Source organism: Mus caroli, unplaced genomic scaffold (genome assembly GCF_978045245.1).
Source record: "Mus caroli unplaced genomic scaffold, Mus_caroli_1 scaffold_6, whole genome shotgun sequence".
In the NCBI taxonomy this organism is placed as follows: Eukaryota; Metazoa; Chordata; class Mammalia; order Rodentia; family Muridae; genus Mus; species Mus caroli.
Genome location: NW_028227261.1, coordinates 12,663,286 through 12,678,066, shown reverse-complemented (window position 1 = coordinate 12,678,066; position 14,781 = coordinate 12,663,286). Strand labels below are relative to the sequence as shown.

General features: G+C 40.0%; 1 protein-coding gene across 1 annotated transcript; it reads left to right on the top strand.

The window, feature by feature from the left end:
• Window positions 1-938: 938 nt before the first annotated feature.
• On the top strand, window positions 939-9,204 carry LOC110293624 (arylacetamide deacetylase-like 4 family member 1). Its single transcript, XM_021161503.2, has 4 exons — window positions 939-1,106; window positions 3,314-3,530; window positions 4,747-4,810; window positions 8,430-9,204. The coding sequence occupies exons 1-4, from the start codon at window positions 939-941 to the stop codon at window positions 9,202-9,204; spliced, it is 1,224 nt and encodes a 407-aa protein (XP_021017162.1).
• The last annotated feature ends 5,577 nt before the right edge of the window (window positions 9,205-14,781 follow it).

Genomic DNA, 14,781 nt, shown 5'->3' with positions numbered 1-14,781 from the left:
ACTTTTGGGATAGCATTTGAAATGTAAATGAAGAATATATCTAATAAAATTTTTTAAAAATAAAAATAAATAAATAAATTGCTGGCCTTTTCTTTAGAATTATTGCACCATCTATGTATATTACTGATACTAGTCTGTAATTCTTTTCAAACTGTGGTCTCGTGATTTATCTGGTTTCATTATTGGAAGGAGGAAAGGAAAAGAAAAGAAAAGAAAAGAAAAGAAAAGAAAAGAAAAGAAAAGAAAAGAAAAGAAAAGAATAGTTGTTTAAAATATCTCTCAAAATTAGCTTATCTGGTTTATGGCAATATATTTAGATTGCATGGGCTTAGACTTCCAAATATGTGCATGTGGGACATAAGGTTGGGGATGAGTCCAAGGAGAAATTGTGAAACTATTATTAGGCAAATGAGGCTACTGACGAGAGAGGAAAGGTGAGGTTGGAGAAGAATGGATTATTCTAGACACTGCACAATGCCTTTCCTCATTGGGGTTCACCACCTCTCTAATCTCTGATTTCACACCTGAGAGGAGAGTCACAGAGTATCTTAGATGATTCCTGTGAATTTACTCCAATTCCTAGGGACTTGACTGCCACTTGGCATCACTTTCCAGATAACCCCTTCTCCAAAACTGTTTGTCTTCTAACCAGATTGTTGACTCCCTGGGTGGTGCAATGACAAACTATTCTGCCCTGGGGATATTGTACCAGGGTTTCACTTCTCCTGGCATGACAGGAGTCTCTCTGAGCTGGGGTTTGCTGTAATCAGTTCACATGGGGATCCGTCCATTATCTAGATGGTTTTGAAAAGGGGTGAGGTTAGGCCATGGTGCCTCTTTGAAGGTTATAAGGCACCTGGTTTTGTGAGAGAAAAGTTCCATGAAGTCTTCCCAGGGTACATGTTTTCCTCGGCTCCCTCTGAAGGAATACAAAGGCCATGCTTTACTTGGTGGGATTTCTTCTTGCGACCGTGTGTCTCCTGGTCCTGGGAGTCAACGTGTGGGTTCTCATAGACCACTTCCTTATGTTTGATATGCCTGCTTCCATTCCACATCCTGTGAAGTTTCGGATTCTACACTACTGCTTTCTTCTGACAACCACATGGGTAAATTTTGTTTCTTAATAATCATGTCCTGCCAGGGTAGACTGAACTTCAGTCTGAGGAAAGTGTTTTGCAAAGATTTATACAATCTAATGGCCAATGTGTGTTGGTCAGTAGTGATATGTCAGGTGAGATGCTGAGGACTTCTTAAGAACAACACACTGTGTGTGCCCTCTCACTTCCTTTATTTCATGAAACAAGAATCAGCAGAGAAGAAACTGGGAAGTTGGTTTCTGATGAGAACAGTCTGAGTCCCTGACAAATGCCAGAAATTGGATGGGGAAAGTGTAGTCCTTCATGACTCTGGCTTAATTGAGTAAGTCCTTACATGGGTGATTGAAATACTTCTGATTCCTCATCAGTAAAATAAGAACCTTCAGTTAGGGATATGTGACCTCAGTCTTCTGGGGTGTGTTACAGCATTTGGTTGTTCATCAGTTTGGAATGGTTAGGGATAGCCATTGTGAGCTAGAGTCCTGGGGTTTTAATATCTCTTAGGCCAGGGTTTCTGCCAGTGGGGGGAAAAGTATAGAGTTGGAAAAGACAGAAGAAAAATCTTATCCTGTCTTAAATTCAATCCTGGATTACAAGAAACTAGACAAAAGAAAAATTAACTTGAAACTAATTTGATCTATTATAGCTTTATATGTACTGGAGTGGGGAGTAGGAGCTTCCTTATATACAAACTATTAAAAAGTGAATAACCTATGTGCTTAGAAGATCTTTAAACCAAACTATATAGGTGGCTCAGTATTTAGTCCTCCTGAAGACCCGAGTCAGTTCGCAGCACCCACATAATGACTCATGACAATCTTTAATTTCAATTCTCAGAGGATATGATGCTCTATTCTGGCCTCTATTCTGGCCTCTATTCTGGCCTCAGGGGACCAGGTACACACCTGGTGCAATAATCCTCATTCACAAAAATAAAAATAAATATTGAAAAGACAGGATTGAAAAGACATAATTGAAAAGACAGTTAAACAAATAAAGTCAAAGGAGTTTAGGATTTGAGTGTGGCAAAAAAAAATCAATAGTTTATTGGGGACAGAGCAATCTGGAAGGGTTTATTGAGTTCATCTAGCCTCTTCTCAGCACAGACTGATGGAAATCTAGTTCATTCTATTCTTCCCCTCTTGGTATATGAACATGTTGAGATACTTTCCCAGAGAATATGGCTCAGGAACTTTGCTACCCTAAAAATATATCAGAAAAGATGACAAATGCTGTCTATCCAGCAGAGATCATGGAGACTTTGTGTAGGGACCATCCAAGATCTAGAGCATCTTCTAAAGTCATCAGTGCTTTTCACACTGAGAGAGGAGAGCATGTTACAATACAATAGGAATCAAATATGGAAAGTGAGGTCCACTGTTATGCTTTGCTTTATGCCCATTGTGTCAGTGAATGTGTTAACAAGTGACAGATAATTCATTAATCCAGTCACAGCCTCAGCCCTACAGTGGTCACAGTGCTCATCATGAAGAGGCATACATAGCTTTCAGGTTCCAGTCTTGCTTTTTGTCTCTTTGGGAATTAAAGTGGTCATGACCTCAGGTTTATTGATGACATCATCCCCATCAGCTGCCTTCTCCACATTTGGAGAGTATCATGTTTCTAAAACATACTCCCTTTATTCCATCCAGACAAGCCTGGAAAAGATGATAGTGGCTCTCCATTTCATGGTCAAGGGAACTTCAACAAGTTTCCCCTAAGTACAAAGTTTGGGGATGCATAGTCTGTGCAGAGGGACCTAAAGTCTATGGCATGTTCTGCACCAAGCCTCAACTTTGCTGTTGACTCTGAAAAGGAGAATAGCCAGAATCATGGGGACCTAGGACCAGAAATATTTGCTTCCCTCACATTCTTTGAAAGAATGTCTAAAGGATAAACAAAGGCTCCACTGTTCTGTGCAAATTGGGTACATCGTGGTAGAGATGAGCTAAGACTGACATATAACCAAGCTACTGGGCTACAAAGACTGCCAGAAAATGGCTCTTCTTTCTTTACTGTTCAAATCTCCCATGCCCTAGATCTTCATGAACAGATTTAGATATTCATGCGTCTTTGGAGCAACCAGTTGTACTACATTCAAGTGGAAGCTTTGTGCAGAACACAGAGTGGAGAAGGGCAGCAACAAGGGCAGCATGTGAAGAGTAGAAAGGATAGAGGCATCTTGAAATTCTCCAACTGTTCTCTCTTTCCTACAGGGGTATATACTTGAGAAGATGAACATTTGCTCCATGCCTCAATTTTTCTGCTTTGTACAAGACAGCCTTTCATCAAAGGAGAACCTTGGTGTGTTTGTGAAGGACCTGCGTTTTGGCACAATCCCTGTAAGGCTCTTTTGTCCCAAGGCAGCCTCCTCCAAACCCCGACGAGGCATCCTCTTTTTCCATGGAGGAGGAGCAATGATTGGCAGCTTGGGTAAGAAACATCCCTATAGTACCAAAGGAGAGGGACTTCACAACCTCCACCACTCAACCCACTTTCCATGATGGTATCTTGAGAGGGAGTGAAAGCAAGCAACCATTGGAGCTCCTTTAATCTATCTGTGGATTCCCAGAGTACAGAGAACTAGACTCAGTCCCTGCCCTCATTGGCCTGCCAGTCAAAGTAGGAGGCTGGACCTTACAGAACACAAATAGGAGGGTATATGGTTTTAGATTGGACAATGTGGGCATAGCATAGGGAGTGACTCAGAATCACAGCACCTCGGGTTTTCTAATCAGTCAGTCTCAAAAAAAAAAAAAAAAGTGAAATTTGAGGACCAAGGAATGGAAAGAGTCAATGTTGTATAGCTGAAGACCTGGGTGAAGTCAGTAAGAACTGGACTGCAAAACTAGAGACTCTAGAAAGTCAGCCTCTAGGATAAACAATATTGTACTTCAAAACAAGACTAAGGAAAAGATGGTTCACAGGTTAGAAGTGCTCACTTCTCTTGCAGAGGAGCATAGTTTAGTTCCCATTGAGTACATCCAGAGCCTCACAAGTGCTTGTAACTCCAGCTCCAGGAGACCTGATATCCTCTTCTGACCTCTACACTCCTCAGGTCCACATACCCTCTGTATACACATATATACATAGTTTAAAAAATAAACTCTTTAAAAAATATTGGGGGAAAATTCCACAAGGAGCAAAGAATTCATATGGAAACAGTAAATAACCAGGCTGAGTGCCTTGTACAAACATAACATCGGAGCTTATTCTAAATATTTATTTTTGTTTTTATATAACTACACTGGATTGCATAAGTCATTCTTTACACAACTATATAATATACTTTGAGCATACCTCCTCTGTATACCACTACATTCTGTCTTCTCATCTCTTCATTGGTCTCATTTGTCCCTTAGGCAAATTTACTTCTAATTTTATATATACATATATGATTTCATAAATCTGTATAAAACCTGGTCCCACGAATCAGAGAAAATGGATAACATCTTACTTTCTGAGACTGACTTAATGGAGGTAGATATCTGGATTTACCTTGACATGGTTACCTGGGTGTCCTTAGGAAAGGCAAGACTAGGAACAGAGATATCAGCCCATGGTCACCATATTAGCTGCTTTCCTAATACTGGGTGGGGATTTGTGGGCCCTCCTCATGCAGTACACCAAGCCTGGCCTTCTCTTACAGACTCTCACCACAACCTGTGTGCCTTCCTGGCTCGAGAGACAGATTCAGTGTTGGTGTCAGTGGGGTAAGTAGTTTCAGACAGTGGGTGGCTTATCCACAGGGCAGGGGGAAACATAAGGAGTGGCAGTTCTTTGTCTTTGTCCCTAGAGAAACTCTTACCTATGGACATAGCATCATGCAAATGAGAAAAGGGCCTCATCATTGGGGGGTGAGTGGACTATCCATGGTGAAAATTAGTTACCCTCATTCACTTTTTAAAATGCTATTAGTTCAAATACCATATAAATCGCTTAAAGGAGGAAAAGTTTACTTTGACTCAAAGTTCCAGAAACTTCATTCAGTCTATGGTCAATTTGCTTCATTGCTATTCTATAGGGTGGAATAGTCTCAAAGTAAAAGGGTATAATACATCAAATGTGACTACATTTATGGTAGTCAGGAAGCAAAGAGAAAAGAGGCCAGAGATAAGGTGCCATTCAAAGACACACCCTGAGATGTCTATATCTTACAATGAGTCCCAAATTCCAATAATGCTATCAACTTATAAATCAATGAATGAATTATCCTATTGGTAATGTCAGACTTCTACAGTCCAGTTATATCTCAATGATTTGATCCATATCTAGGGAACAAGTTGCTAACAGACTTTTTGAGGGAGACTTTATATCGACACAGAATCACATCCAAGACTGATGGCCAACTCAAAATGTATATAGTGCAATAGTCCCCAAGATTAATAGTCCCAGTTTTGTTGAGAGATTCAATTCCAAAGTCTTCTGCAACTTTGGCTAATTCTCAGCTGTGAACTGCCACATAATTAAAAGGGCAAATTCCATTATTCCAACATACAATGTCACAGGGAAAACAGCCTCACTCACAGAAAAAGACTTGGTGTTATAGAGGGAACAGCTAGGTTCAAGAAAGACAAAAACATACCAGGGCAATTTGTGTCTTATAGTTTCCTGCCTTTATCTGGGTACATGGAGAATGACTCAACTTTCAAATAATTTGGGCTTTCATCCTTCTGTATCTCTGCTGGCTGAAGTCTGCTTGGCTACCTTCTTAGCTTTCATCTGACCTTTGCCTGTGCTGTTTTCATCATACTGTTCAAATTCCCAGCATCTTCTATTTCCTCAGGTCTCTATTGGAGCATAGCCTTCACCACACAGGTTTACACATTCCTTCTCATGGGCATAGTACATGATCCCAACTGTCTTATACTTTACTTGGTCTCCACGGCTTATCTTTGGACCTGGGTGGAAGCTTCTACAACTAAGTGACTATATTTCACTTGCTTGCACTTTCAGCATCATGAGGATGATGCCTACCTTGCCACCAGCTGTAACGCTAGCTGATTCCCTTAGGACATGTCCATGTTGGACTTTGAGTCTAGGCAACTAGTAATGGAAATGAATCCTGAGAAGGCAATTTTCTAGGTAGACCATTGCAAGCAGAGTACCCTGGCAGTACTATATTCTCAAGCAAAAGTTTTCTACCACGTTTGCAGTTTTATCCAGGAGTCTGTCATGGGTGAGGTCTGTTCAATAGCTAAGTGATTTTTCCCCTCTGTCCCAGCACAAAGCATTTGATATTTAGTTATTTGTCTGTTTATGTATTTATTTATTTAAAGCTTTTAGTGTGTGTGTCTATATCTTTGAGTACATGTACACATGTAGTTGGGTGTGTGCAAAGAAGCAAGAAGAGGCAAGTAGATCCCATGGGACTATAAGCATTCAAGACACCAACTGTTGGTATGGGATCCAGACTCTGGATGATTGAGCAGCAAGTACTTATTCACTAAGCTAGATCAATAGCCATTTTATTTGTTTGTAAAGATGTCAAACTCTTTAACAATTGGATCTTCTGTATCTACAACTTTTCTGGCAAGCTATAGATTTTCTTTTTGTTGTATATTTTGCTTAGTTATCACCAGCTAAGTGGGCTGGCAAGATGGCTTAGTGAATAAAAGTGCTTAATTCCAAACACATACCTGTTTTGATAACTATTACAAAGTGAAATCAAGTTATGAACCCACCAGTAACTAAACCATTAATAATGCTGGAAGCTTTATGATATGGTACTCTCTCAATGACTGGATCAATCACCTAGGCACTAAGATTTGAACAGGAAGTCTTATAAGGGATCATGTGATTTAGGAAATATTACATAATCATAGAACCATAAGAGTATGCCAAGATAAGGAGATCTTAACAGAATAAAATTAAGGAAAATATGTTCAACATTAATACCTTAATAACTTCTATGTGACGTCAAATTAATTAAAATCAATAGAATTTCTTCCATGGTCAGAGACATGTCTTAGTGGTTAAGAGTATGTACCACTTTTGCAGACACCCCAGTTCAGATCCTAGCACTCTCAACTGTCTGTATTTCAGATCCCTTAGATCGGAAATACAATGAATGCCCTTATCTGTCCCCCTAATGCACTGAGTCTTATGTGTACATGTACACATACATGTACTCACCATTTAGAATAAAAAAGAAAGATCTTATAAGTAAACAGACTCAATGACATAATGTAAATTAGACTAATGTGACACATTCATTAGAGCCCTTTTGTCTATGGAGGCCTGGAGGATTATGAGAGAGCAGTAAAGGGTGGCTGAAATCACAATGAAGGCGACAGGCATTGCTGGATGGTGATTCTGCAGGTACTCATTACATTGCTAAATAATTACTATCCTAGTTTGCATTCTGTCTCTGTGATAAAGCATTCTGACCAAGAGAAACCTAGGGAGGAAAGGGTACATTTGGCTATCACTTTCAGGTCACAGGCAGGGCAGGAATTATAGCAAAAACTTGAAACAAAACCATAGGAGAATATTGCTTACTGGTTTGCTCACAGGCTCATACTCAGCTATCTTTATCATACAGGCCAGGACCAAGAGCTTTGATCTGTCAAGAGCCTTCAGTGAATAGTGCCTGAGAGAGATGCCTGAGATATGCTGGATATAAGGAGAGCTTTCTCTCCTCCTTCCTCCCCCTCTCCTCTCCATTCTTTCTTTCTTCCCCTCCCTTCCTTTTTCTTCACCTTCCCTTTCCTCTCTTATCCTTTCCCTCTCTCTCTTATCCTCCACTCCCTTCCCACTCATCCCTTTCCATTCCCTTTCTTCTCATTTCCCCCCTATAGATTAAAGCAACTACACTTTGATTTCACCATTCTTTCCTCTATCTCTTTTTACAGAAACAGTGGGATCAGCCAAAATTTATATTGCTTCTTTTCTGTCATTACAGTTTGGTTTCTATCTTCATGGTTTTTTTTTTTTGTTGTTGTTGTTTTTGTTTTTGTTTGTTTTTTTTTGTTTTTTGTTTTTGTTTTTGTTTTTGTTTTTTTGTTTTTTTGTTTTTGTTTTTGTTTTTTTTGTGAACCTAGCCTTTAACAGTTCTTTTTCTATTTCAGGGCCAACAGTTTCTAACTTGCATGGTATGTCAACACTATCTGATCAAAACATGGGTTTGAATAGAGAATTTCAACAACTCTGACTTTTGGCAGATTCTTCAAACTCATGTAGGGGGAAATAGGGATGACTGTCTTCAATTCCTAGGGTCATGCAGAAGATTAAATCAAGTAGATTCTTGAATGAGTAGAGAATGCAATTTAAAAAACTGCCAGTAATTCCTGCCCACAAACTGATGTGCTGTCCTCTGTCTTCCTTCTGTAGGTACCGAAAGCTTCCTTATTACCACCATCCTTCTCTATGCCATGATTGCATAAATGCCTCCATTCACTTCCTGAAGTCTCTGAAAGCCTATGGGATAGACCCCTCTCGGGTCGTGATCTGTGGAGAGAGCGTTGGAGGTGCGGCTGCAGTTGTTGTCACTCAGACCTTGTTGAGTAGAACAGATCTCCCCAAGATCCGGGCTCAGGTCCTGATTTATCCAATTCTGCAGGCATTTTATTTCCAGTCCCCATCACATCTGATGAACAAAAATATCGCATTCCTAACCAGGGATTTCATGATGACCTGTATTTGTAAATATCTGACCATTGATCTCTCCTGGAAAGATGCCATGTTGACAGGTGCCTGTATATCTCCAAGTGCCTGGAAGAAGTATGAGAAATGGCTAAGCCCTGACAACATCCCTAAAAGGTTCAGGACTGCATACCAGCCACCTGAGTCACCTGCACCTTTTAATGAGGCTGCTTATCTAGAAACCAAACATGCCATGAATATAGATGTTTCTCCCCTCGTAGCAGATGATAAAATCATTGCTCAGCTTCCTGAGGCATTCTTAGTGAGCCTTCACTGGGACATTATCCGTGATGATGTCTTGCTCTATAAGAAGCGCTTGGAAGACCAGGGGGTTCCTGTGACCTGGCATCATGTGGAGGATGGCTTTCATGGATGCATAGTGTTGTTTGATAAGAAGCCTTTCTCATTCCCCTGTTCCTTGAACATAGTGAATGCTGTAGTGAGTTATATAAAGGAATTATGAATGACAGCTGCTTAGTGGTAGAGTAACTGCTTAGCATGCATAAGGCCTCCCTCTAATCCATAGCAGGAAAGAATTAAAATAAAAAATAAAATATAGAAGATATGACAGCATCTCTGGTACCATGAATGAGAATGGCCAAGAAGAATCCTGGCCTGAGGGTAGGGGTGAGTCTTCGTTTTTTAACCCTTTCTTTTATTATTTTAAAATATAAAATAGTGAATTTTGCTACATGTTTTATACAAAACTATTCCAAACTTTGCTCTTCTTTGATGCACATACCATATCTTATCTAATGCCCCTAAGTCCCATGAATTCATTCTCAGATTCCCTCTTATTTTCAATACACACACACACACACACACACACACACACACACACACACACACACACGAGACAAGGATTCATTATGTAGTCCTGACTGGCTTGGTATTTGCTGTGCAGACCAGGCTGGTCTCAAACTTACAGAGTTCTGTCTGTCTCTGCCTTCAGGTGGGTGTCACCATGCCCAGTACATCATTAATTCTGTAATGGTTTTTACTAAGGTAGGATAGAATCTCGATGTAGTTTTGATTTGTACTTTGGTTATCAGGATAACCAAAATTGTTGATTTTTTTCTAATATTTATTAGACACATTTTTAAAAATATATTGTTTGATTCATTTTCCCATTTGTTGATTGGATGATTTGGATTTTGGCAATCAATCTTTTGGATTTCTATGTATTCTTGATTTTAATCTCCTGTTGAATCTCTGATTTTGCACACTGCCTAATGACTGTTGATTGCTTCGTGTGCTGCATGAAGTTTTCAAGTTTGTGCAATCCCATTTGGCTGTTCTTGCTGTTGTTCCCCAGGCTACTGGAGCCCTTCTTAAAGACCATGGTTATGCCTATATCTTGTGTTATCTCTATGTTTGCTCAAGCACTTTTTTTTTTAATTTTTATTACATATTTTCCTCAGTTACATTTCCAATGCTATCCCAAAAGTCCCCCATAGCGCCCCCCACTTCCCTACCCACCCATTCCCATTCTTTTGGCCCTGGCATTCCCCTATATTGGGGCATATAAAGTTTGCAAGTCCAATGGGCCTCTCTTTCCATTGATGGCCGACTAGGCCATCTTTCGATACATATGCAGCTAGAGACAAGAGCTCCAGAGTTCTGGTTAGTACATCATGTTGTTCCAACAATAGGGTTGCAGATACCTTTAGCTCCTTGGGTACTTTCTCTAGCTTCTCCATTGGGAGCCCTGTGATACATCCAATAGCTGACTGTGAACATCCACTCCTGTGTTTGCTAGGCCCCGGCATAGTCTCACAAGAGACAGCTATATTTGGGTCCTTTCAGCAAAATCTTGCTAGTGTATGCAATGGTGTCAGCATTTAGAAGCTGCTTATGGGATGGATCCCTGGATACAGCAGTCTCTAAATGGTCCATCCTTTCATCACAGCTACGAACTTTGTCTCTGTAACTCCTTCCCTGGGTGTTTTGTTCCCAATTCTAAGAAGGGGCACAGTGTCCACACTTTGGTCTTCATTCTTCTTGAGTTTCATGCGTTTAGCAAATTGTATCTTATATCTTGGGTATCCTAAGTTTTGGGCTAATATCCACTTATCAGTGAATACATATTGTGTGAGTTCTTTTATGATTGTGTTACTTCACTCAAGATGATGCCCTCCAGGTCCATCCATTTGGCTAGGAATTTCATAAATTCATTCTTTTTAATAGCTGAGTAGTACTCCATTGTGTAAATGTACCATAATTTCTGTATCCATTCCTCTGTTGAGGGACATCTGGGTTCTTTCCAGCTTCTGGCTATTATAAATAGGGCTGCTATGAACATAGTGGAGCATGTGTCCTTTTTACCGGTTGGGACATCTTCTGGATATATGCCCAGGAGAGGTATTGCTGGATCCTCCGGTAGTACTATGTCCAATTTTCTGAGGAACCGCCAGACTGATTTCCAGAGTGGTTGTACAAGCTTGCAATCCCACCAACAATGGAGGAGTGTTCCTCTTTCTCCACATCCTCGCCAGCATCTGCTGTCACCTGAATTTTTGATCTTAGCCATTCTGACTGGTGTGAGGTGGAATCTCAGGGTTGTTTTGATTTGCATTTCCCTGATGATTAAGGATGTTGAACATTTTTTCAGGTGTTTCTCTGCCATTCGGTATTCCTCAGGTGAGAATTCTTTGTTCATTTCTGAGCCCCATTTTTTAATGGGGTTATTTGACTTTCTGGAGTCCACCTTCTTGAGTTCTTTATATATATTGGATATTAGTCCCTTATCTGATTTAGGATAGGTGAAGATCCTTTCCCAATCTGTTGGTGTTTTTTTTTGTCTTATTGATGGTGTCTCTGGTTTTATGTGAAGTTCCTTGATCCACTTAGACTTGACCTTAGTACAAGGAGATAGGAATGGATCAATTCGCATTCTTCTACATGTTAACAACCAGTTGTGCCAGCACCATTTGTTGAAAATGCTGTCTTTTTTCCACTGGATGTTTTTAGCTCCCTTGTCGAAGATCAAGTGACCATAGGTGTGTGGGTTCATTTCTGGGTCTTCAATTCTATTCCATTGGTCTATTTGTCTGTCACTATACCAGTACCATGCAGTTTTTATCACAATTGCTCTGTAGTAGAGCTTTAGGTCCGGCATGGTGATTCCACCAGAGGTTCTTTTATCCTTGAGAAGAGTTTTTGCTATCCTAGGTTTTTTGTTATTCCAGATGAATTTGCAGATTGCACTTTCTAATTCATTGAAGAATTGATTTGGAATTTTGATGGGGATTGCATTGAATCTGTAGATTGCTTTTGGCAAGATAGCCATTTTTACAATGTTGATCCTGCCAATCCATGAGCATGGGAGATCTTTCCATCTTCTGAGATCTTCTAGAATTTCTTTCTTCAGAGACTTGAAGTTTTTATTATACAGTTCTTTCACTTCCTTAGTTAGAGTCACGCCAAGATATTTTATATTATTTGTGACTATTGAGAAGGGTGTTGTTTCCCTAATTTCATTCTCAGCCTGTTTATTCTTTGTGTAGAGAAAGGCCATTGATTTGTTTGAGTTAATTTTATATCAAGCCACTTCACTGAAGCTGTTTATCAGGCTTAGGAGTTCTCTGGTGGAATTTTTAGGGTCACTTATATATACTATCATATCATCTGCAAAAAGTGATATTTTGACTTCATCTTTTCCAATTTGTATCCCTTTGATCTCCTTTTGTTGTCGAATTGCTCTGGCTAGGAATTCAAGTACAATGTTGAATAGGTATGGAGAAAGTGGACAGCCTTGTCTAGTCCCTGATTTTAGAGGGATTGCTTCAAGCTTCTCACCATTTACTTTGATGTTGGCTACTGGTTTGCTGTAGATTGCTTTTATCATGTTTAGGTATGGGCCTTGAATTCCTGATCTTTCCAAGACTTTTATCATGAATGGGTGTTGGATCTTGTCAAATGCTTTTTCCGCATCTAACGAGATGACCATGTGGTTTTTGTCTTTGAGTTTGTTTATATACTGGATTACGTTGATGGATTTCCGTATATTGAACCATCCCTGCATCCCTGGGATGAAACCTACTTGGTCAGGGTGGATGATTGTTTTGAAGTGTTCTTGGATTCGGTTAGCAAGAACTTTATTGAGGATTTTTGCATCAATATTCATAAGGGATATTGGTCTGAAGTTTTCTATCTTTGTTGGGTCTTTTTGCAGTTTAGGTATCAGAGTAATTGTGGCTTCATAGAATGAGTTGGGTAGAGTACCTTCTGTTTCTATTTTGTGGAATAGTTTGTGAAGAACTGGGATTAGATCTTCTTTGAAGGTCTGATAGAACTCTGCACTAAACCCATCTGGTCCTGGGCTTTTTTTAGTTGGGAGACTATTAATGACTGCTTCTATTTCTTTGGGGGATATAGGGCTGTTTAGATCATTAACCTGATCTTGATTCAACTTTGGTACCTGGTATCTGTCTAGGAACTTCTCCATTTCATCCAGGTTCTCCAGTTTTGTTGAGTATAGCCTTTGGTAGAAGGATCTGATGGTGTTTTGGATGTCTTCAGGATCTGTTGTTATGTCTCCTTTTTCATTTCTGATTTTGTTAATTAGGATGCTTTCCCTTTGCCCTCTAGTGAGTCTGGCTAAGGGTTTATCTATCTTGTTGATTTTCTCAAAGAACCAGCTCCTTGATTGGTTGATTCTTTGAATAGTTCTTCTTGTTTCCACTTGGTTGATTTCGCCCCTGAGTTTGATTATTTCCTGCCGTCTACTCCTCTTGGGTGAATTTGCTTCCTTTTGTTCTAGTGCTTTTAGGTATGTTGTCAAGCTGCTAATGTGTGCTCTCTCTAGTTTCCTTTTGGAGGCACTCAGAGCTATGAGTTTTCCTCTTAGAAATGCTTTCATTGCGTCCCATAAGTTTGGGTATGTTGTGGCTTCATTTTCATTGAACTCTAAGAAGTCCTTAATTTCTTTCTTTATTCCTTCCTTGACCAAGGTATCATTGAGAAGAGTGTTGTTCAGTTTCCACGTGAAGGTTGGCTTTCTATTATTTATTTTGTTATTGAAGATCAGCCTTAGTCCATGGTGATCTGATAGGATGCATGGGACAATTTCAATATTTTTGTATCTGTTGAGGCCTGCTTTGTGACCAATTATGTGGTCAATTTTGGAGAAGGTGCCATGAGGTGCTGAAAAGAAGGTATATCCTTTTGTTTTAGGATAGAATGTTCTGTAGATATCTGCCAGATCCATTTGATTCATAATTTCTGTTAGTTTCACTGTGTCCCTGTTTAGTTTCTGTTTCCATGATCTGTCCATTGGTGAAAGTGGTGTGTTGAAGTCTCCCACTATTATTGTATGAGGTGCAATGTGTGCTTTGAGATTTACTAAAGTTTCTTTAATGAATGTGGCTGCCTTTGTATTTGGAGCATAGATATTCAGGATTGATAGTTCCTCTTGGAAGATTTTACCTTTGATGAGTATGAAGTGTCCCTCCCTGTCTTTTTTAATGACTTTGGGTTGGAAGTCAATCTTATCAGATATTAGAATGGCTACTCCAGCTTGTTTCTTCATACCATTTTCTTGGAAAATTGTTTTCCAGCCTTTCATTCTGAGGTAGTGTCTATCTTTTTCTCTGAGATGAGTTTCCTGTAAGCAGCAAAATGTTGGGTCTTGTTTGTGTAGCCAGTTTGTTAGTCTATGTCTTTTTATCGGGGAGTTGAGTCCATTGATATTAAGAGATATTAAGGAAAAGTAATTGTTGTTTCCTGTTATTTTTGTTGTTAAAGTTGGCATTCAAAATCCTGTGGCGGGGGGTCGTGTGTAGCTGGCGGTTGTCAGCCGACCCTGCGCTCTAGCTACCCCGGTGCTGTTCCGGCCGGAAGAGGCCTGTGGTCCTACTCAGGCCGGTTTCCTGCTTCCCTAACTAATGCAGTCTCAGGTCCCGTGCGCAATTGGATTGGAGCAGAAGCTGTGTTCCACTCACCAGAAGTCTTAAGATCCTGTGGCGGGTGTTGTGGGTAGCTGGCGAGTGTCAGCCGACCCTGTGCCCTAGCTACCCCGGCGCTTTTCTGACTGGAGAGG